At 42.5% G+C, this 23,915-nt stretch overlaps 1 protein-coding gene across 1 annotated transcript in view; it reads left to right on the top strand.

Annotated features, from left to right (window-relative positions):
- Positions 1-23,915, top strand: part of LOC126092842 (lysosomal alpha-mannosidase-like) — a 324,038-nt gene that overhangs the window by 285,477 nt on the left and 14,646 nt on the right. Inside the window, exons 16-17 of the mRNA XM_049908575.1 lie at positions 1,165-1,407; positions 1,492-1,641. Of these exons, the coding sequence (XP_049764532.1) occupies positions 1,165-1,407; positions 1,492-1,641 (393 nt within the window). The remainder of the gene's footprint in view (positions 1-1,164; positions 1,408-1,491; positions 1,642-23,915) is intronic.

The raw sequence follows: 23,915 nt of genomic DNA on the forward strand, positions 1-23,915 counted from the left end.
ATGCTGAACATAGCTGCAAGTGCTTTGATAACCATCCTGCAGATTCATTCTGCTTCTTCTGATGGTAGTGAAGCCATACGTGTCCCACAGAACTGTTGTCATCTGCCACATGTAGCCCTTTTGGGCTCAATACAAAATTTAGATCACTGCTGAGAACTTTCAGCATTTTCATGCAACTGTGTCTCACATAAATACCTGAGGTTTTAGTTATCAGTCAAGCCATTAATATATAACATAAACAGAAGGGTCTCAACACATTTCCCTGGGGGTATGCCTGTAGTTTCTTCTACATCTGTGGATGAATCTCTGTCCCAGAAAACTTGCTGCATCCACAATACCAAGAAACCCTCAATTCAGCCAAAATTTCATTTGATACTCCATATGATAGTACAACAGATGTATGAAAGTGATATTAGATGATAATGATGATAGCTTTGTGGATCAAATCTGTTACCCTTCTAGCAGATAAGTACAAACTGTTCTTCTGCCAACCACTGGACACCATGTGTGGAACCTGACAGGGATCCCAATGGACCTCGAGGCTTCATTAAATTTTAGCTATTTCAGTTGTATCTCAATGCCATTGACATGTCTTATATCATGCATTTTTGCAGTAGTGTGACAATTAAACTGGGGCAGTATTCTTGGATCATCCTTTGTAAAGGAACATTCGAAAATGTGGTTCAGCATGTCTGATTTTGCATTCCTTGCGTTTAGTTGACATTATGCTAATGAACAAACTTGAAAATAGCAGACTTTATAACGCATCCTTAGAAAAACTAGGTAACATATGGAAGTAGATGGATATATTTCACTAATTACAATATCTACACTGTAATTAAGGGTAAATGATTTTTGAACTAGATATTTCTGCACAAATTTGTAAAAAGCATAAGTGTAGCTCACAAGTGTCAATTTACTATGAAACACATTATGCACCAAGTGAAACTAGCACTTATCTCAAAGCTGGAAGAAAAAGATACCATCATGTTGTTGAGTGTAAGAGTCATTGGTATAATCCAAAATGGAATCATTAATAACTGTTGCACTTTCATTTTATTTTCACAATAAATGATTGGAGAGGTTAGATTAGATGTACTGCTTCTTTCATAAATTCTTTATGAGGAGATAATCAAGGTTGACATAAGTCTCATATTTTTACAGATTCATCGTCGTACATTACATGATGATGGCCTTGGAGTGGGTGAAGCCTTGAATGAACAACAATATGGGAAAGGCCTTATAGCTAGGGGGAAGCATTATGTGGTCTTAGCAGTTGGTAACAAATCTGGGAAGGCTGCAGTGGAGAAAGATATAGCACAGAGGAGGGGAATGTCGCCATTGGTGTTTCTAGCAAAGAACAGCTACAGTTCCTTTGAAAAATGGGCACGGAAACATCAGACAGAAGTAAGGCTAACCTCTTTCTTTAGAGCACTGTATATATTGCAACATTCATCTCTCTTCTGATAGTGTGACTATTTTCTTATTCAGTTTTCAGGAGTGAAGCAGCCATTGCCAAGAAATATAAAGATATTGACACTGGAGCCATGGAGCAATAACACAATACTCTTACGACTAGAACATCTTTTTGAAAATGGTGAAGATGACCAGTTGTCCAAAAGTGTTACCATAGATCTCCGTGTAAGTTATTAATTTTTTCTTCATTACGACCCATCACTTTATAACTGAGCCCAAATATTGTATGTATGCATCTTCCTAACAATGTATTATATAATTAACAATGGAAAATCCAGGATGCAATGTAACAGTATTATGAAAAGGATAGTTGCTGCTCGGCATATAGTGGAGATGCTGAGTGACAGATGGGCACAACAAAAGACTGTCAGAAAATGATCTTTTGGCCTTGTTGGCCGAAAGCTCATGTTATGACAGTCTCTTTGCTGTGCCTACCTGAAACTGAGCATCTCCAGTATATGGTGAGTAGCAACTGTCCTTTCCATAATATTCATATATAATTAAACTTCATGTAATCAATTTAGGAGTAAAAGAGACAACTTACTGAATGGTGGAACCACTGAGTTGTTGACAGGCACACACAAAAGAGAAATAAAGCTTCCTAGTTTTTGGAATAAATCCATTCTCAAGCTAGAGTACAATTCCAAGAAAGGATTGATTCCAAAAGCTAGGAAATGTTCTCTCTCTCTTTTGTGTGTGCTTGTCAATGACTCCATGCTTCTCCTATTTGGTGAGTGGTCTACTAAATTATTTACATTCTACCAGTACTTTTGAATATATTTATAATAAAGCTTTATTTTTTATCATTCAATTGAGTTCTGTGGCCTGCTTCCAAGGACAATAAGTTATGACAAAAATGTACACTGCTTTCTGTCACACAGATAAATTAAAACCATTCTGTAATATGTTATAATCATTGGCCATATTGTCTGATTAGTTTCCCATGACTATGTCCCACATTGTTTAATATTATTCATCTTATAACACTCTTATAATTTCAATGCCTTTTGAGCCCCTAGTACTCATTATGAAGCAACAAGGCAATCAGATAACTGAGTAGTGAAATTTCCTTTTTACTGAATTGAGTGTTTTTTCTTTTGCTTGTGCCTTTGTCCAATGGTTTCGCACGGTCGGCATGGTTAGGGTCAGATTTGGCAAGGTTAATTTAAGGGTGGGCCTGATGCCCTCCCTGTCACCACCCCGTACCCTCCCAGGGTGGAATTAGAGTACCCCAGTTGTCTGCATACAATGTAATTCATGCAATAGTGCAGAAGTGTTAAGATGTCTGCGAGTCATGTAATTATGGTGGGACATGGGGACCAACCCAGTATTCCCCTATTGGGATGTGGAAAACCGCCTAAAAACCACATCCAGGCTGGCCAGCACACTGCCTTTGTTGAATCCGCTGGGCGGATTCGATCCAGGGCTGGCGCGCCTACCCCAGTCCAGGAAGCAGTGCATTAGCACTCTCGGCTAACCTGGCAGGTATTTCACTGAATTGAGTGTTGGTGAAGTTTAAGACTATCATAAAACATGCAAGGGAGAGGTCCTTTTTGACATTTCGCGTTCGGTTTGGTGATATTTCATAGCGCAGTAAGTTTTTTCTGGTGTCTGTCACATACCTGATGATATGTTTGTTTAATAGCATCATCTACAATATCTTGGAGGATTGATATCTGGGCTGAGTGAGCTATATCCTTTAGCTCAAGCTGTTGTTTGTTTGCTTTTTGGTTCAGTTGGCATTTATTTTTATACAGCTGTTTTATTTCACTCTTTAACACTTTTGAGACGAGCGACGTTGCTCCTACATTGGTCCGACAGTACCCCAAAAAGACGATCGACGTAGCTCCTACGTCGGCCGATTGTCAGCAATGTTAATGACTCCCAGTGCATGACTTTCATATTCTGTAGGTTTAAAAGTACTCTCTGTTTATCCTAGTACCAAGAAAAAATTATAGATGGCAGCATATGTCACTGTTGGAGGTGGTACAGGAGTATATTTTGAGTCTTTTACTTTGCCGCACTCACGCTCGACTTACAACAGGCGTGCGGCAGTTCGAAACTTTAGATTGTTGTCGGCTGATAGCTTTGCGCTTTAGTTTCATCATGGCCTTGCGAGATGAAGAAATAGAGTTTTTATTGAACAATAGTGGTTCAGAATTAGATGAAGAAATTGCAGATTTTGACATTAGTGATGGTAAGCTATTTTTTGTCCAAATTTTCCATAATTCTGTGGTTTGATTCCTGGTCAGAAAAAAGATAATTTTTACGAATTTTCTTATAGATGAAAATGATCCCTCAGATGGTGAACCATAAGGAAGACCTGAAGATGAGGCTGTTGACATCGTTGTCACAACAAACACAATTGGTCATTGCAATTTGCCATATTCTTCTGGCCAGTGGACAGATGACAATACAATCACTCCCCAGCTTCCTGTTTTTTCTTAATCTTGTGGAATTCAAGATGGGATTGACCAACATTCTTCAGTTTTTGATTGTTTCACGTACTTTTTTGATGAAGAACTGGTGAGACTGATCAAACGAGAGACAAACTGCTATGCTAGAATGACAATAGAGACACTAAGTGCTACAGGAAAACTGAAGCCTCAGTCAGTGTGGCGTAAGTGGACAACAGTGAAACTCAGTGAACTGTATAAATTTTTTGGTATTATTTTGCATATGTGCCTAGTCAAGAAACCAAAACTGTCTGACTACTGGTCAACAAATCCCGTGTTGCAGTCCTCATTTGCGGCAAAGTGTCTGCCAAGAGAGAGATTTTTGTCAATTCTACGAATGTTACATCTCGTAGATAATGCAACATATATTCCTATAAACCAGGTATGTCACAATCCTATTCATAAGGTAAGACCTATATTTGACAGATGCGAGACCCAAAGTGGAAAGCCTTACAAGCCAGGCAAAAATATTACTATAGATGAAGAAATTTGCCCTTTTCATGGTAGACTGAGTTTTAGAGTGTATATGAAATATAAGCCTAATAAATATGGTGTAAAATTTTTTATGCTATGTGAAAGTGAAAGTGGGTACGTCCTGAACTGTGAAATTTATTCTGGGAAACAGTCTAATGCCGATAACAGCATTTTACACATTGTAGACAGATTGTGTCATTAGTTTTTAATAAAAGTCACACATTATACATGGACCGATTTTACACCAGCCCTGATTTACTGGATTATTTGCGGGGGAAAAGAACTAAGGCAGTTGGTACTGTGCAGAAAAATAGAAAAGGACTACTTAGGGATCTTGTTGGCCAGAAATGGAAAACAAAATGAACTTTCGTTTTGCAGACGAGATCACTTACTGTTTGTAAAATGGAAGGACAACAGAGGCATTTTTCTTTTGACAACAAAGCATAAAATGATGGCAACAAATGTCAGTGTAAAAACTAAATTTGGAATGGTGGAAAAAATTAAGCCAGGCTGTGTTTTGGACTATAATAGTAAAAAATCTGGTGTGGATCATAGCGACCAGCTGATGGTGTACTATCCTTTTGAACAAAAACAAATAGTGGTGGAAAAAAGTTTTCTTTCACATTTTCATGCTCATGACTGTAAATTCATACATTTTGTACAAAACGTCGCGAAATACAAGCAAACGTCTGATTGAATACTTTACAGAATTAGCAGAGAACTTGGTTCACAAAGGTGGCCTTTTAGACTCATGCAGTTCTGAGAATAGTTCACCCATCAACAGACTAAGTGAAGACATTTTCCAAAATTAATTCCACCCACAAAATTGTCTAAGTGGCCTCAGAGAAGGTGCAAAGTATGCGCAGAAACAAGAAAGGCCAGATATGGTAAAGTTTCAAGGAAAGACATGCGATATTATTGTGAAACCTGTGACGTAGGGCTTTGTTTTCCAAAATGTTTCGAAATATTTCATACAAAATCCAATGTAACTGTGTGATCATTAATAAAATACAAGTTCATATTTCAACAGTTATTGATTTAAAACTAACAACTTCAATCCTATGTCCCTTAGAGGTCCTAAAACCTAAAAAAATTTTTTTTGTCACTGTGAAATCAGCATACTCTCAAATTAATATACAACCCTTGTCACTAACGTAAATGTTTATTTCTTTGCAGCACTCTGAAGGGAATGGATGTAGTTTTTAAATGCAAAAGAGCAATCTATTTTCTGTGGTATAGAATCTGCTGTAGAAAATTCAGAAAAACTGTGAAATCATTCAGTACCAGCCGGTTGAGCATCTACACTTGCATTCAGTCCTCAAAGTGTTAACCAAATTTTATCAGCTTTGTTTTTGGCATTAGTTGCTGAGAAGGAGCTACTGCTGCTTGTCCATTTTTTTTAAATATAGGGATCAAATTTTTGGCTGAGAGCACAGTTTGTTGAATTTGTTATTTTGGCAGATTGCAATTAACCTAATTGCAATGTTTTTGTGTGCATGGATACATTTAACACCTTGTTTTGCTGATTCAGAATAATCATTAGCCATATTGACAGGTTCTTTTTTCATAAGACTGAATTATAATAAATACCAGTAAGGATAAATCCCCTAACACTGTTAGGAGTCTTAAACATCACTATGTTCAGTTCAGTGAAAAGGAAATTGCACTACTCAGCAGTTAGTACACCTTGATGCCTGACAGTGACTACTAGTGGCTCAAAACATGCCACTAATAAACTAATGTTTTCAAGTTTAATAATCTCAAACACTGGGGCTAATTATGGTACATTCATATTTCCCGTAACATCTGGTATCTTAATGTTTGCATGAGGGTAGCCAAAATCCTTAGCTTAGTCACAAAATATACACAGTGGCAATAATTTCTGGTGGAGAAATGGTGGAGATGAAGGAGGAGAAAAATTATGCCAGCTAGAATATGTATTCACATGCAGGGGAGGAGGTGCACACCTACACAGAGAGAGGCAAATCGAGGACAGAAAGGATGGGGGAAGATTGAGGGTCTAGGAAGGGGGTAAAAGATGTAAAAATAAAGAGGCTGTTCCAACAGATTAGCTATCATGGAACACAAAAAAGAAGTGAATTGTGAGACTGGCGTATAGAGTATGATATAGGAGTGATTGGTTGGAATGTGGTGGTCGAGAGGGAAGGGGCTGTGGGGTTGTCTTAAGAGACACTGAGGCTGAGGAGCTTACCCCTACTACCCACCCCCCAACAATTGTTTTACTGAATTATGAAGATTTGTTCCTGTAGAATCCCTGGCCCCAGTCACTGTTGATGTCAGTCAAAATTCATGAACACACAAAATTCGTTCATGGCTGTAACTCATACAGCCCCTACAGAGTAGATGGCTTACATACTGATTTCCTTTAGATGCTCATGGCATATCTGCTTATTGATGTGTTGCTATTGGAAGACCACCTGTGAATTTTTTTATACCAGCATTTCAGCCGCTAATAGTACTTGTGATGTTACTGTTCACATTGCAATACTTCTGCTTATTTAAATGCCACTCTTGTAGTCTTCAGTCTGAAGACTGGTTTTATGTGGCTCTCAACACTACTCTGTCTAGTTCAAGCTCCACCCTGTCTGCAGAACTACTGCAATCTAAACCCATTTGAACGTATTTACTAAAAGTAAGTCACAGTTCCCTCCATTATCAAACTGACTATTGCTTGATATCACAGGATGTGTTCTGTAAACTGGTCCATTCTTTTTGTCAAATTATGTCAAATTTCTTTTCTCTGCAATTCAATTCAGTAGCTTCTCAACTGTTATCTGATATACTCATCTAATCTTCAACATTTGTCTGTAGTGTCATATTTCAAAAACTCCTTTTGTTGTCTCAACTGTATTATCATTCACTTACAGAGAAATACTTTCAAAAAAGAATTTCTAACAATTACTTTTGTACAAAATGTTAATGAATTTTGACAAATTATGGAAAGGATAGATTGCTACTCATCATATAGTGGAGATGTTGAGTTGTAGACAGGTACAACATGAAGACTGCAATACATACAAGCTTTAGTCCCGAAGAAGTATCATTGCTTCCCAAAGGCATCACCTTTTGCCCCACTTCCAGATTCAATCAATCATACTTCCCTTTTGAAACACCTCTACTCTTTCTCCCAGTCCCTACAGTGGAAACACTTTTTCACCACAAACCCTACCAATCAAACTCAACCCAAAGCCAATGTTGACACTGCCTGAATCAGTTCACACCTCCATCCAAACGTGATCCACCCCCACTGCATCCAAATCACCATCCCTCCTGTTAACATTTCAACATTCTAGAATTTCTGAACCTCAAACCTTGCTTCACCATTGTTCCCCAGATATTCTCAACATGGAAACCAATCTCACATCCACAGAAAGAACTGTAATCCACCACTCAAATATGATCCTGACCTTATAATCCTACCTACTGACAAAGGCTTTACCACTGGGGTTTTGAAGAGCAGTGATTGCCTGCCAGAAGGATCCACCTACAAACCCTGCCACAGTGACCCCATTCCAGAAATTCAACCTGATCTCCAGTCTCTCCTCAAATCCTTTGGTCCATCCCAGAACCTCTCCCCAGAATCCATTGCTCTAATCCGTCCTACCACTCACCACACTCCTGTTTTCTACATGCTTTGTAAAGTCCATAAACCCAACCACCCAGGACACACCATTGTAGCCCATTACTGTGTCCTCAATGAGATAAACACTACTCCCAAGGACCAACTTTCAGCCTATTACCCATAATCTACCCACCTACATAAAAAGACATCAACCATGTCCTCCACCGACTCTCCACAGCTTCTCTTCCTTTCCCAACATCTGAATGTCTCCAGACCTTCAGCCTCCTTTCTGGTCTCCACGACAAACTATGTCTTCACCTTACTTCTCCTTTGAAAGGTTTCAGCTACAAACAAATATGTGGTTCAGTAATGGGCATCTGCATGTCCCCATCCTATGCCAACATATTCTTGGGCAGTCTAGACAAATTGTTCCTAACCACCTAGAATCCCAAAAATCTTACCTCGTTCAGATTCATTAATGGATATCTTCGTGATCTGGGCTGCAGGTGAGGACATCCTGCCAGCATTTCTCCAGATCCTCAACACTTTCTCCCCCATCTGCTCCTCAACCCAACAAGCCACCTTTCCTGATGTTGACCTCCATCTCTCAAGGATAGCTAAATCAGTATGTCAGTGAATGTCAAGCCTGCCAACTACCAGCAATATCTGCACATCAACAGCTGCCACCAATTTCACAAAGTCTGTAGACCTACCCTACATCTACACAGATACTCTGCCACCATACAGTGTGTGGCAGAGGGTACCCTGTATGACTGTTAATCATTTCATTTCATGGCTCTCTAAATTTTCTCAGTAGCATTCCTCAAAAAGAATTGTCACCTTCCCTCTGGGGATTCCCATTTTAGTTCTTGAAGCAGCTCCGTAACACTTGCATGTTGTTCGAACCTACCTCTGAATTGCTTCAATGTCTTCCTTTAATCAGACCTTGTATGGTTCACAAACATTCAAGTAGTAAAAAGAATATTTTGCACTAGCATCCTATATGTGGTCTCCTTTACAGGTAAACCACACTTAATTCTCCCAATGAAACGAAGTCAAGCATTCATCCTACCTGCCATGTGCTAACATGCTCATTCAATTTCATACTGCTTTGCATTCTTATGCCCAGATATTTAAATGATGTGACTGTGTCAAGCATGAGACTACTAATGCTGTACCTGGACATTATGGGTTTGTTTTTCCTACTCAGCTGCTTTAACTTAGATTTTTCTACATTTAGATCTTGCTGCCATTCATCACACCAACTAGGAATTTTGTCTATGTCATCTTGTAACCTCCTACAGTGACTCAACTTTTAACTCTTTACTGTACACCCCAGCATACAACCACAGATGCTACCCATCCAGTCCCCAAATCATTTATGTACATGAAGAACAACAGCAGTTCTATCACACTTTCCTGGGGCACTCTTGACAATACCCTCGTCTCTGATGAACAATTGCCATTGAGGACAACATACTGGGTTCTGCAACTTAAGAAGTCTTCGAGCCACTCACATATCCATTAACCTATTCCACATTCTTGCACCTTCGTTAACAACCTGCAGTGGGGACCATGTCAAATGCTTTCCAGAAATCTAGAAATATGGAATCTCCCTGTTGCCCTTCATCCATAGTTTGCAGTATATCATGTGAGAAAAGGGGTAAACTGATTTTCACACAAGTGATGCTTTCAAAAACCACGTTGATTCATGGAAATAAACTTCTTGGTATCAAGAAAAGTTATTATATTCAAACTCAGAATATGTTCAAGAATTCTGCAGCAAGCCATTGTTAGAGATACTGGTCTATAATTTTGCAGGTCCATTCCTTTAGCCTTCTTATATAGAGGAGTCACAAGCACTTTTTTCCAATTGCTTGGACTTTGCGCAGGGTAAGAAATTCATGATAAATGCAAGCTAGGTAAGGTAAAACTGAACTGGGATTCCATCCAGACCTACGATTTCTTGAATGCAAAACTTAAAACTTTGGCTGTGTCTTCAACTGCCACACCAGACTGGTCAACAAGTGACTGAACGGAAGACTTAGACCCACTTAGTGATTTTACACAGGACCAGAATTTTCTCAGGTTCTCTGCCATATTCTTTGCTAAGGTATGATGGTGGTAGTAGTTGTATGCTTTGCACATTGCTTGTCATCATGAGTGCATTCCCTTTTGAACCAAGAGTGCAACAGATTCTGAAACTTCCTGGCAGATTAAAACTATGTCCCGGACTGAATCTTGAACTCAGAACTTTTGCCTTTTGTGGGCAAGTGCTCTACCATCTGAGCTACTCAAGCACGACTCATGCCCCATCCTCACAGCTTTACTTCTTCCAGTACCTCGTCTCCTACCTTCCAAACTTCATCTCTCTGCAATATCCTTTCTTCCAGGAGTGCTAGTTCTGAAGCATCGCAGGGGAGATTCTGTGAAGCTTGGAAGGTAGGAGACAAGGTAATGGTGGAAGTAAAGCTGTGAGGATGGGTCATGAGTTGTGATTGAGCAGTTCAGATGGCAAAGCACTTGACTGTGAAAGGCAAAGGACCCGAGTTTGAGTCTCAGTCCAGCACACAGCTTTAATCTGCCAGGAAGTTTCATATCAGCGCACACTCCGCTGCAGAGTGAAAATTTCATTCTGGCAACAGACTTTGCTTCCTCAGCAATTTCCAAATTTCATTATTAAACCATCATGGATCTATTCCATCCTTAATCCACTTAATTGGCACATAATTCTCCAGACCATGATTTACAATCTGCTTAAACTTTGCCCATACTTTTTATATGTCCATCTTATTGGAACTAAGTGATATCAGTTCAATGTCAAAGTGAGATGGTAACAACTGCTTATCTGTTATTTCTAGTAGAAATGCCTCATGGGGTAGTCGCGCGGTCTAAGGCATCTTGTCACGGTCCAGGCGGCCGCACCCGTCGGACGTTTGAGTCCTCCCTTGGGCATGGATGTGTGTGTTGTCCTTAGCGTAAGTTAATTTAAGTTAGACTAAGTAGTGTGTGAGCTTAGGGACCAATGCCCTCAGCAGTTTGTCCCATAAGAACGTACCACAAAATTCCAATTTCCTAGTAGAAACTAAATATCTCGGAGCTTTCCACTTTGGATTTGAGCCACCTCTGGGTCTCAGGAGTAATTTAATCTTTTGTGCAACCTAGGTACCTGTGGCTGTCACATCTGTAGAGACAAGCTGTCCTCCTCCAAATATACCAAGGGTCTCACTGAGGCCTTCACAGACAGAAATTACCTTCCCGACCTTGTATAGAAACAGATCTCTTATGTCTTCTCTCTCCATTCACCTAACATCTCCCACAAACACACGATCTGTCCACAAAGGAACACTCCTCTCATGATGCTGTACCATCCAGCACTGGAGCAACGGAATAACATTCTTCACCACGGATTTGACTATCTCTCATTCTGGGCTGAAATGAGAAATATACTCCCCACTATCTTCCACACTCCTCCCACAGTGGTATTTCACCACCTACTGAACCCATGCAACATCCTTGTCCATCCATACTCCACATCTGCCCCCAACCCCTTGCCTCATGGCTCATATCCCTGCAGCAGACCTAGATGTGACCTGTCACATGATTCTACCACCACCACCTACTCCAGTCTGGTCACATGTATGTGTCCCCATCAGAGGCAGGGCTACCTGTGAAAGCAGCCATGTGTTCCACACATTAAGCTGCAATGATTGAGCTGCTTTCTATGTGGGCATGACAACCAATAAGCTGTCTCTCCGCATGAATGACCGTCAACAAAGTGGAACCAGGCGACAGCTGGACCACCCAGTTGCTGACTGTTTCACAGCAGCCTGGGCCATCTGGATCCTTCCTATGAACACCAGCTTTTCTGAATTGCACAGGTCAGAACACTCCCTGTCCTACATTCTCATAACTCTCCTGGCCTCAAGCTTCAAGAGTCCCTGTCCTTTACCCACCTGTTCTCTTCCCTGGTCCCACTCCAGCACTACACAGCCTTCTATTCCACCAACGCACCCATCATTCTTTTTTTTTCCTCCTCTGCTTGTCTCCTTTTCCGCTCACCTGCCCCCACCCCCTCCCTTCCCCACTCCTACCCTGCTGTCCCTGCTCCTCCCCCTCCCCTCCCCAGCCTCCTCCTTAACCCCACCACCCACAGACTGCTTTACCATCAGACACAGTTGTTCTATACAGTCCAGCCTCATCAACCAGGGCAGTGGTCATGTGTGTGTGAATTATGCTTCAGTGAAATATATATATATATATATATATATATAAAATAGAGGGAAACATTCCATGTGGAAAAAATATATCTAAAAAATATATCTAAAAACAAAGATGATATGACTTACCAAACAAAAGTGCTGGCAGGTTGATAGACACACAAACAAACACAAACATACACACAAAATTCAAGCTTTCGCAACCAATGGTTGCTTCATCAGGAAAGAGGGAAGGAGAGGGAAAGACGAAAGGATGTGGGTTTTAAGGGAGAGGGTAAGGAGTCATTCCAATCCCGGGAGTGGAAAGACTTACCTTAGGGGGAAAAAAAAGACAGGTATACACTCGCACACCCACACATATCCATCTGCAAATACACAGACACAAGCAGACACAACAAACTTGTGTCTGTGTATGTGCGGATGGATGTGTGTGTGTGCGAGTGTATCCCTGTCCTTTTTTCCCCCTAGGGTAAGTCTTTCCGCTCCCAGGATTGGAATGACTCCTTACCCTCTCCCTTAAAACCCACATCCTTTCGTCTTTCCCTCTCCTTCCCTCTTTCCTGATGAAGCAACCATTTGTTGCAAAAGCTTGAATTTTGTGTGTATGTTTGTGTTTGTTTGTGTGTCTATCGACCTGCCAGCACTTTTGTTTGGTAAGTCACATCATCTTTACAAAGATCTGCTTGTGTCTGTGTATGTGCAGATGGATATGTGTGTGTGTATGCAAGTGTATACCTGTCTTTTTTTTCCCCCTAAGGTAAGTCTTTCCACTCCCGGGATTGGAATGACTCCTTACCCTCTCCCTTAAAACCCACATCCTTTCGTCTTTCCCTCTCCTTCCCTCTTTCCTGATGAAGCAACCGTTTGTTGCAAAAGCTTGAATTTTGTGTGTATGTTTGTGTTTGTTTGTGTGTCTATCGACCTGCCTGCACTTTCGTTTGGTAAGTCACATCATTTTTACAAAGATCTGCTTGTGTCTGTGTATGTGCGGATGGATATGTGTATGTGTGCGAGTGTATACCTGTCGTTTTTTCCCCCTAAGGTAAGTCTTTCCGCTCCCGGGATTGGAATGACTCCTTACCCTCTCCCTTAAAACCCAAATCCTTTTGTCTTTCCCTCTCCTTCCCTCTTTCCTGACGAAGCAAGCGTTTGTTGTGAAAGCTTGAATTTTGTGTGTATGTTTGTGTTTGTTTGTGTGTCTATCGACGTGCCAGCGCTTTCGTTTGGTAAGTCACATCATCTTTGTTTTTACATTTGAACCCAACAATTATGTTTGTCATTGTCACTGTTGCATTTCGAAAAGTTTTCTGTCATCTTACTTTCTCTTTCTGTTTTTGCAAGTAGTTTCACTTTGTATTCTCCTTCTCCTTTTTACCATAATCTAACATAGAATTTTATCCTGCCTATATATACTCAATGATACGTAACCCACTTCCAAACAATAACAAAAAAATTTTTTTTTTCCTTTCCGCTTTCAACACTACCACTGCTATAAAATCCACGGTTCCCAGTTCACAAACAGTTCCTTTCACCTATTAAACAACCATTTCGGCTAGTTCTAACAATTTTCGCTTTATTTGCATTTCAGTTTTTCCCACATCACTTATCATTTTTAGCCACTTCCCACAGGTTTTTACGTCATTATTTCTTCATCAGACAATTGTTAGCCTCATTTTCATAATCTGCCAACACAAAACCACACCTTTTAATACATTTACACGCAGTTTTTTCGAAATTTTCCCAAATTTCTCCACCCTTTAACGTGTTTTGGTGACAACACAATCACCTAACCTTTGTGCACATCGTTTGTTACCAACCCAAATTCACCACAGGATCAACATAGCTCATCTTTAACCAACACCTTTTCGACTTTTTTCACACCAGATCTCCATTTTCTTTCTAGTTCACCTTTATCTCTCCCATTTATTTTTATTTTTACTTTCATTTTAGCTTCATGTTACACTTTCCACCTTCTAATACCATGTCACCCTCACAACATCCCCACAATGACCCCATTAAGTTTTATTTACATTCTCTCCGCAAACATGCCTTCGCCCTAGCCAGAATACGCTCCCATATTTTATTTACTCAGGCTTGTCTGACATTTGGCATTACCCCCAAAGGCCTCTCACTTAAAGTTCCCATCTCTGACTGTAACCCTTCCTTCCATCAACCCCTATACCAGTTCCAAACTGAACAATCCATAGCCCTCACCCACCTAATCCTTCACCTACACATCAACTCAGCCAATGAACACACCCGTCAACTCCTATCCTTAATAAAAGTCCTCAATCTTTCCATTCCCACATCCACACCAACTGTTCAGAGCATCCTCCTACAGGCCAACCGCAAATTAGAACAGTATGCCACCCTCCACCTCAAAAAACTATCCAATCTCCTGGTTTCCCACCTCCGGAAAGGCAACTCACTCACCCTCTACAACCTTTCTAGCAAACTTCAACCTCCTCGCATTGCACACAGACCCAGTCTCTCCCATCTACTCAACTCCAACTTCCAGCTCCACTCCCCCCAAAACCTCAAAATTCTAATCAACACAATCTGGAACCACAACACCCTAATTCAGTAGTTAACCTTTCCTCCAAACCTCTCTCCCAAACCGAAACCTCTGTCCTATCCAAAGGCCTCACATTCAGCCCTACTCCCAGATTCAACCAAACAGCCCTTGTCAAAGATTTACTGTCCTACACTCGTACTCTCTGCTGGAAATATCACTTTGCCACAAAGAAAAATAATCCTAATCCTACTCCTAATTATCCAACTCCCCAAGACACTATCCAAATTGAACCCTGCCTGGAACAGTTCCGTCCTCCGTCAGAGTGGGACCCACCTCCTCTTCCTCAAAATCACCCTCTCCAAACCTTCCAGGAATTTCTCACTTCCAGCCCAGCCTCTCAATCCTTCTTGAAAAACCTTAATCCTACTCCCAACATCACCACTGCTCAGACCACGGCTATCTGTGATCTGAAGGCTGACCGATCCATCGTCATTCTTCCGGCGGACAAGGGTTCCACGACCATGGTACTTGATCGTCGGGAGTATGTGGCTGAGGGACTGCGTCAGCTTTCAGACAACACTACATACAAAGTTTGCCAAGGTAATCCCATTCCTGATGTCCAGGCGGAGATTCAAGGAATCCTCAGAACCTTAGGCCCCCTACAAAACCTTTCACCTGACTCCATCAACCTCCTGACCCCACCGACACCCCGCACCCCTACATTCTACCTACTTCCTAAAATTCACAAACCCAATCATCCAGGCCGCCCCATTGTAGCTGGTTACCAAGCCCCCACAGAACGTATCTCTGTATCTCTGCCTATGTAGATCAACACCTTCAACCCATTACATGCAGTCTCCCATCCTTCATCAAAGACACCAACCACTTTCTCGAACGCCTGGAATCCTTACCCAATTCTGTTACCCCCGGAAACCATCCTTGTAACCATTGATGCCACTTCCTTATACACAAATATTCTGCACCTCCAGGACCTTGCTGCGATGGAGCACTTCCTTTCACGCCGATCACCTGCCATCCTGTATAAAACTTCTTTCCTCATTACCTTAGCCAGCTTCATCCTGTCCCACAACTTCTTCACTTTCGAAGGCCAGACATACCAACAATTAAAGTGAACAGCCATGGGTACCAGGATGGCCCCCTCGTACGCCAACCTATTTATGGGTCGCTTAGAGGAAGCCTTCTTGGTTACCCAGGCCTGCCAACCCAAAGTTTGGTACAGATTTATTGATGACATCTTCATGATCTGGACTCACAGTGAAGAAGAACTCCAGAATTGCTCTCCAACCTCAACTCCTTTGGTTCCATCAGATTCACTTGGTCCCACTCCAAATCCCATGCCACTTTCCTTGATGTTGACCTCCATCTGTCCAATGGCCAGCTTCACACATCCGTCCACATCAAACCCACCAACAAGCAACAGTACCTCCATTATGACAGCTGCCACCCATTCCATATCAAACGGTTCCTTCCCTACAGCCTAGGTCTTCATGGCAAACGAATCTGCTCCAGTCCAGAATCCCTGAACCGTTACACCAACAACCTGAAAACAGCTTTTGCATCCTGTAACTACCCTCCCAACCTGGTACAGAAGTAAATAACCAGCTACCCTCTGGCTCCTACCCTTGTAACTGCCCCTGGTGTAAAACCTGTCCCATGCACCATCCCACCACCACCTACTCCAGTCCTGTAACCCAGAAGGTGTACACGATCAAAGGCAGAGCCACGTGTGAAAGCACCCACGTGATTTACCAACTGACCTGCCTACACTGTGAAGCGTTCTATGTGGGAATGACCAGCAACCAACTGTCCATTCGCATGAATGGACACAGGCAGACAGTGTTTGTTGGTAATGAGGATCACCCTGTGGCTAAACATGCCTTGGTGCACGGCCAGCACATCTTGGCACAGTGTTACACCGTCCAGGTTATCTGGATACTTCCCACTAACACCAACCTATCAGAACTCCGGAGATGGGAACTTGCCCTTCAGTATATCGTCTCTTCCCATTACCCACCAGGCCTCAACCTCCGCTAATTTCAAGTTGCCGCCGCTCATACCTCACCTGTCATTCAACAACATCTTTGCCTCTGTACTTCTGTCACGACTGTCATCCCTGCCCAAACTCTTTGCCTTTACAAATGTCTGCTTGTGTCTGTATATGTGTGGACGGATATGTGTGTGTGTGCGCGCGAGTGTATACCTGTCCTTTTTTCCCCCTAAGGTAAGTCATACTTTACTGTATGATTAAATGATGACGGCATCCTCTTGGGTAAAATATTCCGGAGGTAAAATAGTCCCCCATTCGGATCTCTGGGCGGTGACTACTCAACAGGACGTCGTTATCAAGAGAAAGAAAACTGTCATTCTACGTATTGGAGCGTGGAATGTCAGATCCCTTAATCGGACAGGTAGGTTAGAAAATTTAAAAAGGGAAATGGATAGGTTAAAGTTAGATATAGTGGGAATTAGTGAAGTTAGGTGGCAGGAGGAACAAGACTTCTGGTCAGGTGAACACAGGGTTATAAATACAAAATCAAATAGGGGTAATGCAGGAGTAGGTTTAATAATGAATAAAAAATTAGGAGTACAGGTTAGCTACTACAAACAGCACAGTTAACGCATTACTGTGGTGAAGATAGACACGAAGCCCACGCCTACTACAGTAGTACAAGTTTATATGCCAACTAGCTCTGTAGATGACGAAGTGATTGATGAAATGTATGATGAGATAAAAGAAATTATTCAGGTAGTGAAGGGAGACGAAAATTTAATAGTCATGGGTGACTGGAATGCGAGAGTAGAAAAAGGGAGGGAAGGAAACATAGTAGGTCAATATGGATTGGGGCTAAGAAATGAAAGAGGAAGCCGCCTGGTAGAATTTTGCGCAGAGCATAACTTAATCATAGCTAGCACTTGGTTCAAGAATCATAAAAGAAGGTTGTATACATGGAAGAATCCTGGAGATACTAAAAGGTATCAGATAGATTATATAATGGTAAGACAGAGATTTAGGAACCAGGTTTTAAATTGAAAGACATTTCCAGGGGCAGATGTGGACTCTGACCACAATCTATTGGTTATGACCTGTAGTTTGAAATTGGAGAAACTGCAAAAAGGTGGGAAATTAAGGAGATGGGACCTGCATAAACTGAAAGAACCAGAGGTTGTACAGAGTTTTAGGGAGAGCATAAGGGAACAATTGACAGGAATGGGGGAAAGAAATACAGTAGAAGAAGAATGGGTAGCTTTGAGGGATGAAATGGTGAAGGCAGCAGAGGATCAAATAGGCAAAAAGACGAGGGCTAGTAGAAACCCTTGGGTAACAGAAGAAATATTGAATTTAATTGATGAAAGAAGAAAATATAAAAATGCAGTAAATGAAGCAGACAAAAAGGAATACAAACGTCTCAAAAATGAGATCGACAGGAAGGACAAAATGGCTAAGCAGGCATGGCTAGAGGACAAATGTATGGATGTAGAGACTTATCTCACTAGGGGTAAGATAGATACTGCCTACAGGAAAATTAAAGAGACCTTTGGAGATAAGAGAACCACTTGTATGAACATCAAGAGCTCAGATGGAAACCCAGTTCTAAGCAAAGAAGGGAAAGCAGAAAGGTGGAAGGAGTATATAGAGGGTCTATACAAGGGTGATGTACTTGAGGACAATATTATGGAAATGGAAGAGAATGTAGATGAAGATGAAATGGGAGATACGATACTGCGTGAAGAGTTTGACAGAGCACTGAAAGACCTGAGTCAAAACAAGGCCCCCGGAGTAGACAACAATCCATTGGAACTACTGACGGCCTTGGGAGAGCCAGTCCTGACAAAACTCTACCATCTGGTGAGCAAGACGTATGAAACAGGCGAAATACCCTCAGACTTCAAGAAGAATATAATAATTCCAATCCCAAAGAAAGCAGGTGTTGACAGATGTGAAAATTACCGAACAATCAGTTTAATAAGCCACAGCTGCAAAATACTAACACAAATTCTTTACAGACGAATGGAAAAACTAGTAGAAGCTGACCTCGGGGAAGATCAGTTTGGATTCCGTAGAAATACTGGAACACGTGAGGCAATACTGACCTTACGACTTATCTTAGAAGAAAGATTAAGGAAAGGCAAACCTACATTTCTAGCATTTGTAGATTTACAGAAAGCTTTTGACAATGTTGATTGGAATACTCTCTTTCAAATTCTGAAGGTGGCAGGGGTAAAATACAGGGAGCAAAAGGCTATTTACAATTTGTACAGAAAGCAGATGGCAGTTATTAGAGTCGAGGGGTATGAAAGGGAAGCAGTGGTTGGGAAGGGAGTGAGACAGGGTTGTAGCCTATCCCCGATGTTATTCAATCTGTATATTGAGCAAGCAATAAAGGAAACAAAAGAAAAGTTCGGAGTAGGTATTAAAATCCATGTAGAAGAAATAAAAACTTTGAGGTTCGCCGATGACATTGTAATTCTGTCAGAGACAGCAGAGGAATTGGAAGAGCAGTTGAATGGAACGGACAGTGTCTTGAAAGGAGGATATAAGATGAACATCAACAAAAGCAAAACAAGGATAATGGAATGTAGTCAAATTAAGTTGTGTCTGTGTATATGAGGATGGATTTGTGTGTGTGTGCGAGTGTATACCTGTCCTTTTTTCCCCCTAAGGTAAGTCTTTCCGCTCCCGGGATTGGAATGACTCCTTACCCTCTCCCTTAAAACCCAAATCCTTTTGTCTTTCCTTCTCCTTCCCTCTTTCCTGACGAGGCAACCATTGGTTGCGAAAGCTAGATTTTGTGTGTATGTTTGTGTGTCTATCGACCTGCCAGCGCTTTTGTTTGGTAAGTCTCATCATCTTTCTTTTTAAATATATTTTTCCCACGTGGAACGTTTCCCTCTATTATATATATATATATATATATATATATATATATATATATATATATATATATATATATATATATATATATATATAAGTGCTGGCAGGTCGACAGACACACAAACGAACACAAACATACACACAAAATTCAAGCTTTCGCAACAAACTGTTGCCTCTTTCCTGATGAGGCAACAGTTTGTTGCGAAAGCTTGAATTTTGTGTGTATGTTTGTGTTCGTTTGTGTGTCTGACGACCTGCCAGCACTTTCATTTGGTAAGTCACATCATCTTTGTTTTTAAGTATATTTTTCCTTCGTGGAATGTTTCCTTCTATTATAACCATCATTAATTTGAACCCAATAATTATATATATATATATATATATATATATATATATGAATATAATAGAGGGAAACGTTCCACGTGGGAAAAATATATTTAAAAAGAAAGATGATGAGACTTACCAAACAAAAGCGCTGGCAGGTCGATAGACACACAAACAAACACAAACATACACACAAAATCAAGCTTTCGCAACCAACGGTTGCTTCATCATGAAAGAGGGAAGGAGAGGGAAAGACGAAAGGATGTGGGTTTTAAGGGAGACGGTAAAGAGTCATTCCAATCCCGGGAGCGGAAAGACTTACCTTAGGGGGAAAAAAAGGACAGGTATACACTCGCACACACACCCACATCCAACCGCACATACACAGACAGTTCTGTGTACGTGTGGCTGGACACGGGTGCGTGTGCGCGAGTGTATACCCGTCCTTTCTTCCCCCCCAAGGCAAGTCCCTCCGCTCCCGGGACTGGAACGACTCCCCACCCTCCCCCCCAAAACCCACATCCCTTCGTCCCTCCCTCTCCCTCCCTCCCTCATGACGAAGCAACCGTTGGCCGCGAAAGCCTGAATCTTGTGTGTATGTTTGTGCGTCTATCGACCTGCCAGCGCCTCCGCCCGGCAAGTCACATCATCTTTGTTTTTATATTTAAAAAGAAAGATGATGAGACTCACCAAACAAAAGCGCTGGCAGGTCGATAGACACACAAACAAACACAAACATACACACAAAACCCAGCCCCCGCAACCAACGGCCGCCCCGTCAGGAAAGAGGGAAGGAGAGGGAAAGACAAAAGGATTCGGGTTTCAAGGGAGAGGGCAAGGAGCCACTCCAATCCCGGGAGCGGAAAGACTCACCCCAGGGGGAAAAAAGGACAGGTATACACTCGCACACACACACATATCCATCCTCATATACACAGACACAAGCAGACATTTGTAAAGGCAAAGAGTTTGGGCAGAGATGTCAGTCGGGGCGGATGTACAAAGGCAAAGATGATGTTGAAAGACAGGTGAGGTACGAGCGGCGGCAAATTGAAATTAGAAATTAGCGGAGATTGAGGCCTGGCGGATAGCGAGAAGAGAGGATATGCTGAAGGGCAAGTTCCCATCTCCGGAGTTCTGACAGGTTGGTGTTAGTGGGAAGTATCCAGATAACCCAGACGGTGTAACACTGTGCCAAGATGTGCTGGCCGTGCACCAAGGCATGTTTAGCCACAGGGTGATCCTCATTACCAACAAACACTGTCTGCCTGTGTCCATTCATGCGAATGGACAGTTTGTTGCTGGTCATTCCCACATAGAACACTTCACAGTGTAGGCAGGTCAGTTGGTAAATCACGTGGATGCTTTCACACGTGGCTCTGCCTTTGATCGTGTACACCTTCCGGGTTACAGGACTGGAATAGGTGGTGGTGGGAGGGTGCATGGGACAGGTTTTACACCGGGGGCGGTTACAGGGGTAGGAGCCAGAGGGTAGGGAAGGTGGTCTGGGGATTTCATAGGGATGAACTAAGAGGTTGCGAAGGTTAGGTGGACGGCGGAAAGACACTCTTGGTGGAGTGGGGAGGATTTCATGAAGGATGGATCTCATTTCAGGGCAGGATTTGAGGAAGTCGTATCCCTGCTGGAGAGCCACATTCAGAATCTGATCCAGTCCCGGAAAGTATCCTGTCACAAGTGGGGCACTTTTGGGGTTCTTCTGTGGAAGGTTCCGGGTTTGAGGAGATGAGGAAGTGGCTCTGGTTATTTGCTTCTGTACCAGGTCGGGAGGGTAGTTACGGGATGCAAAAGCTGTTTTCAGGTTGTTGGTGTAATGGTTCAAGGATTCCGGACTGGAGCAGATTCGTTTGCCACGAAGACCTAGGCTGTAGGGAAGGGACCGTTTGATGTGGAATGGGTGGCAGCTGTCATAATGGAGGTACTGTTGCTTGTTGGTGGGTTTGATGTGGACGGACGTGTGAAGCTGGCCATTGGACAGGTGGAGGTCAACGTCAAGGAAAGTGGCATGGGATTTGGAGTAGGACCAGGTGAATCTGATGGAACCAAAGGAGTTGAGGTTGGAGAGGAAATTCTGGAGTTCTTCTTCACTGTGAGTCCAGATCATGAAAATGTCATCAATAAATCTGTACCAAACTTCGGGTTGGCAGGCCTGGGTAACCAAGAAGGCTTCCTCTAAGCGACCCATGAATAGGTTGGCATACGAGGGGGCCATCCTGGTACCCATGGCTGTTCCCTTTAATTGTTGGTATGTCTGGCCTTCAAAAGTGAAGAAGTTGTGGGTCAGGATGAAGCTGGCTAAGGTAATGAGGAAAGAGGTTTTAGGTAGGGCGGCAGGTGATCGGCGTGACAGGAAGTGCTCCATCGCAGCGAGGCCCTGGACATGCGGAATATTTGTGTACAAGGAAGTGGCATCAATGGTTACAAGGATGGTTTCCGGGGGTAACAGACTGGGTAGGGATTCCAGGCGTTCGAGAAAGTGGTTGGTGTCTTTGATGAAGGATGGGAGACTGCATGTAATGGGTTGAAGGTGTTGATCTACGTAGGCAGAGATGCGTTCGGTGGGGGCTTGGTAACCAGCTACAATGGGACGGCCGGGATGATTGGGTTTGTGAATTTTGGGAAGAAGGTAGAAGGTAGGGGTGCGGGGTGTTGGTGGGGTCAGGAGGTTGATGGAGTCGGGTGAAAGGTTTTGTAGGGGGCCTAAGGTTCTGAGGATTCCTTGAAGCTCCGCCTGGACATCAGGAATGGGATTGCCTTGGCAAACTTTGTAAGTAGTGTTGTCTGAACGCTGACGCAGTCCCTCAGTCACATACTCCCGACGATCAAGTACCACAGTTGTGGAACCCTTGTCAGCCGGAAGAATGACGATGGATCGGTCAGCCTTCAGATCACGGATAGCCTGGGCTTCAGCAGTGGTGATGTTGGGAGTAGGATTAAGGTTTTTTAAGAAGGATTGAGAGGCAAGGCTGGAAGTCAGAAATTCCTGGAAGGTTAGGAGAGGGTGATTTTGAGGAAGAGGAGGTGGGTCCCGCTGTGACGGAGGACGGAACTGTTCCAGGCATGGTTCAATTTGGATAGTATCTTGGGGAGCTGGATCATTAGGAGTAGGATTAGGATCATTTTTCTTCGTGGCAAAGTGATATTTCCAGCAGAGAGTACGGGTGTAGGACAGTAAATCTTTGACGAGGGCTGTTTGGTTAAAACTGGGAGTGGGGCTGAAGGTGAGGCCTTTGGATAGGACAGAGGTTTCGGATTGGGAGAGAGGTTTGGAGGAAAGGTTAACTACTGAATTGGGGTGTTGTGGTTCCAGATTGCGTTGATTGGAATTTTGAGGTTTTGGAGGGAGTGGAGCTGGAAGTGGGAGATTGAGTAGATGGGAGAGACTGGGTTTGTGTGCAATGAGAGGAGGTTGAGGTTTGCTGGAAAGGTTGTGAAGGGTGAGTGAGTTGCCTTTCCGGAGGTGGGAAACCAGGAGATTGGATAGTTTTTTAAGGTGGAGGGTGGCATGCTTTTCTAATTTGCGGTTGGCCTGTAGGAGGATGCTCTGAACAACCGGTGTGGATGTGGGAGAGGAAAGATTCAGGACTTTTATTAGGGACAGGAGTTGATGGGTGTGTTGATTGGCTGAGTGGATGTGTAGGTGAAGGATTAGGTGGGTGAGGGCAATGGATTGTTCGGTTTGGAACTGGTATAGGGACTGATGGAAAGAAGGGTTGCAGCCAGAGATGGGAACTTTAAGTGTGAGGCCTTTGGGGGTGATGCCAAATGTCAGACAAGCCTGAGAAAATAAAATATGGGAGTGTAATCTGGCTAGGGCGAAGGCATGTTTGCGGAGGGAATGTAAATAAAACTTAATGGGGTCGTTGTGGAGGTGTTGTGAGGGTGACATGGTACTAGAAGGTGGAAAGTGGAACACGAGGCTGAAATGAAAATGAAAAAAATATAAAAATATATG

The sequence above is a fragment of the Schistocerca cancellata genome, chromosome 1 (genome assembly GCF_023864275.1).
Source record: "Schistocerca cancellata isolate TAMUIC-IGC-003103 chromosome 1, iqSchCanc2.1, whole genome shotgun sequence".
NCBI classification, from domain to species: domain Eukaryota; kingdom Metazoa; phylum Arthropoda; class Insecta; order Orthoptera; family Acrididae; genus Schistocerca; species Schistocerca cancellata.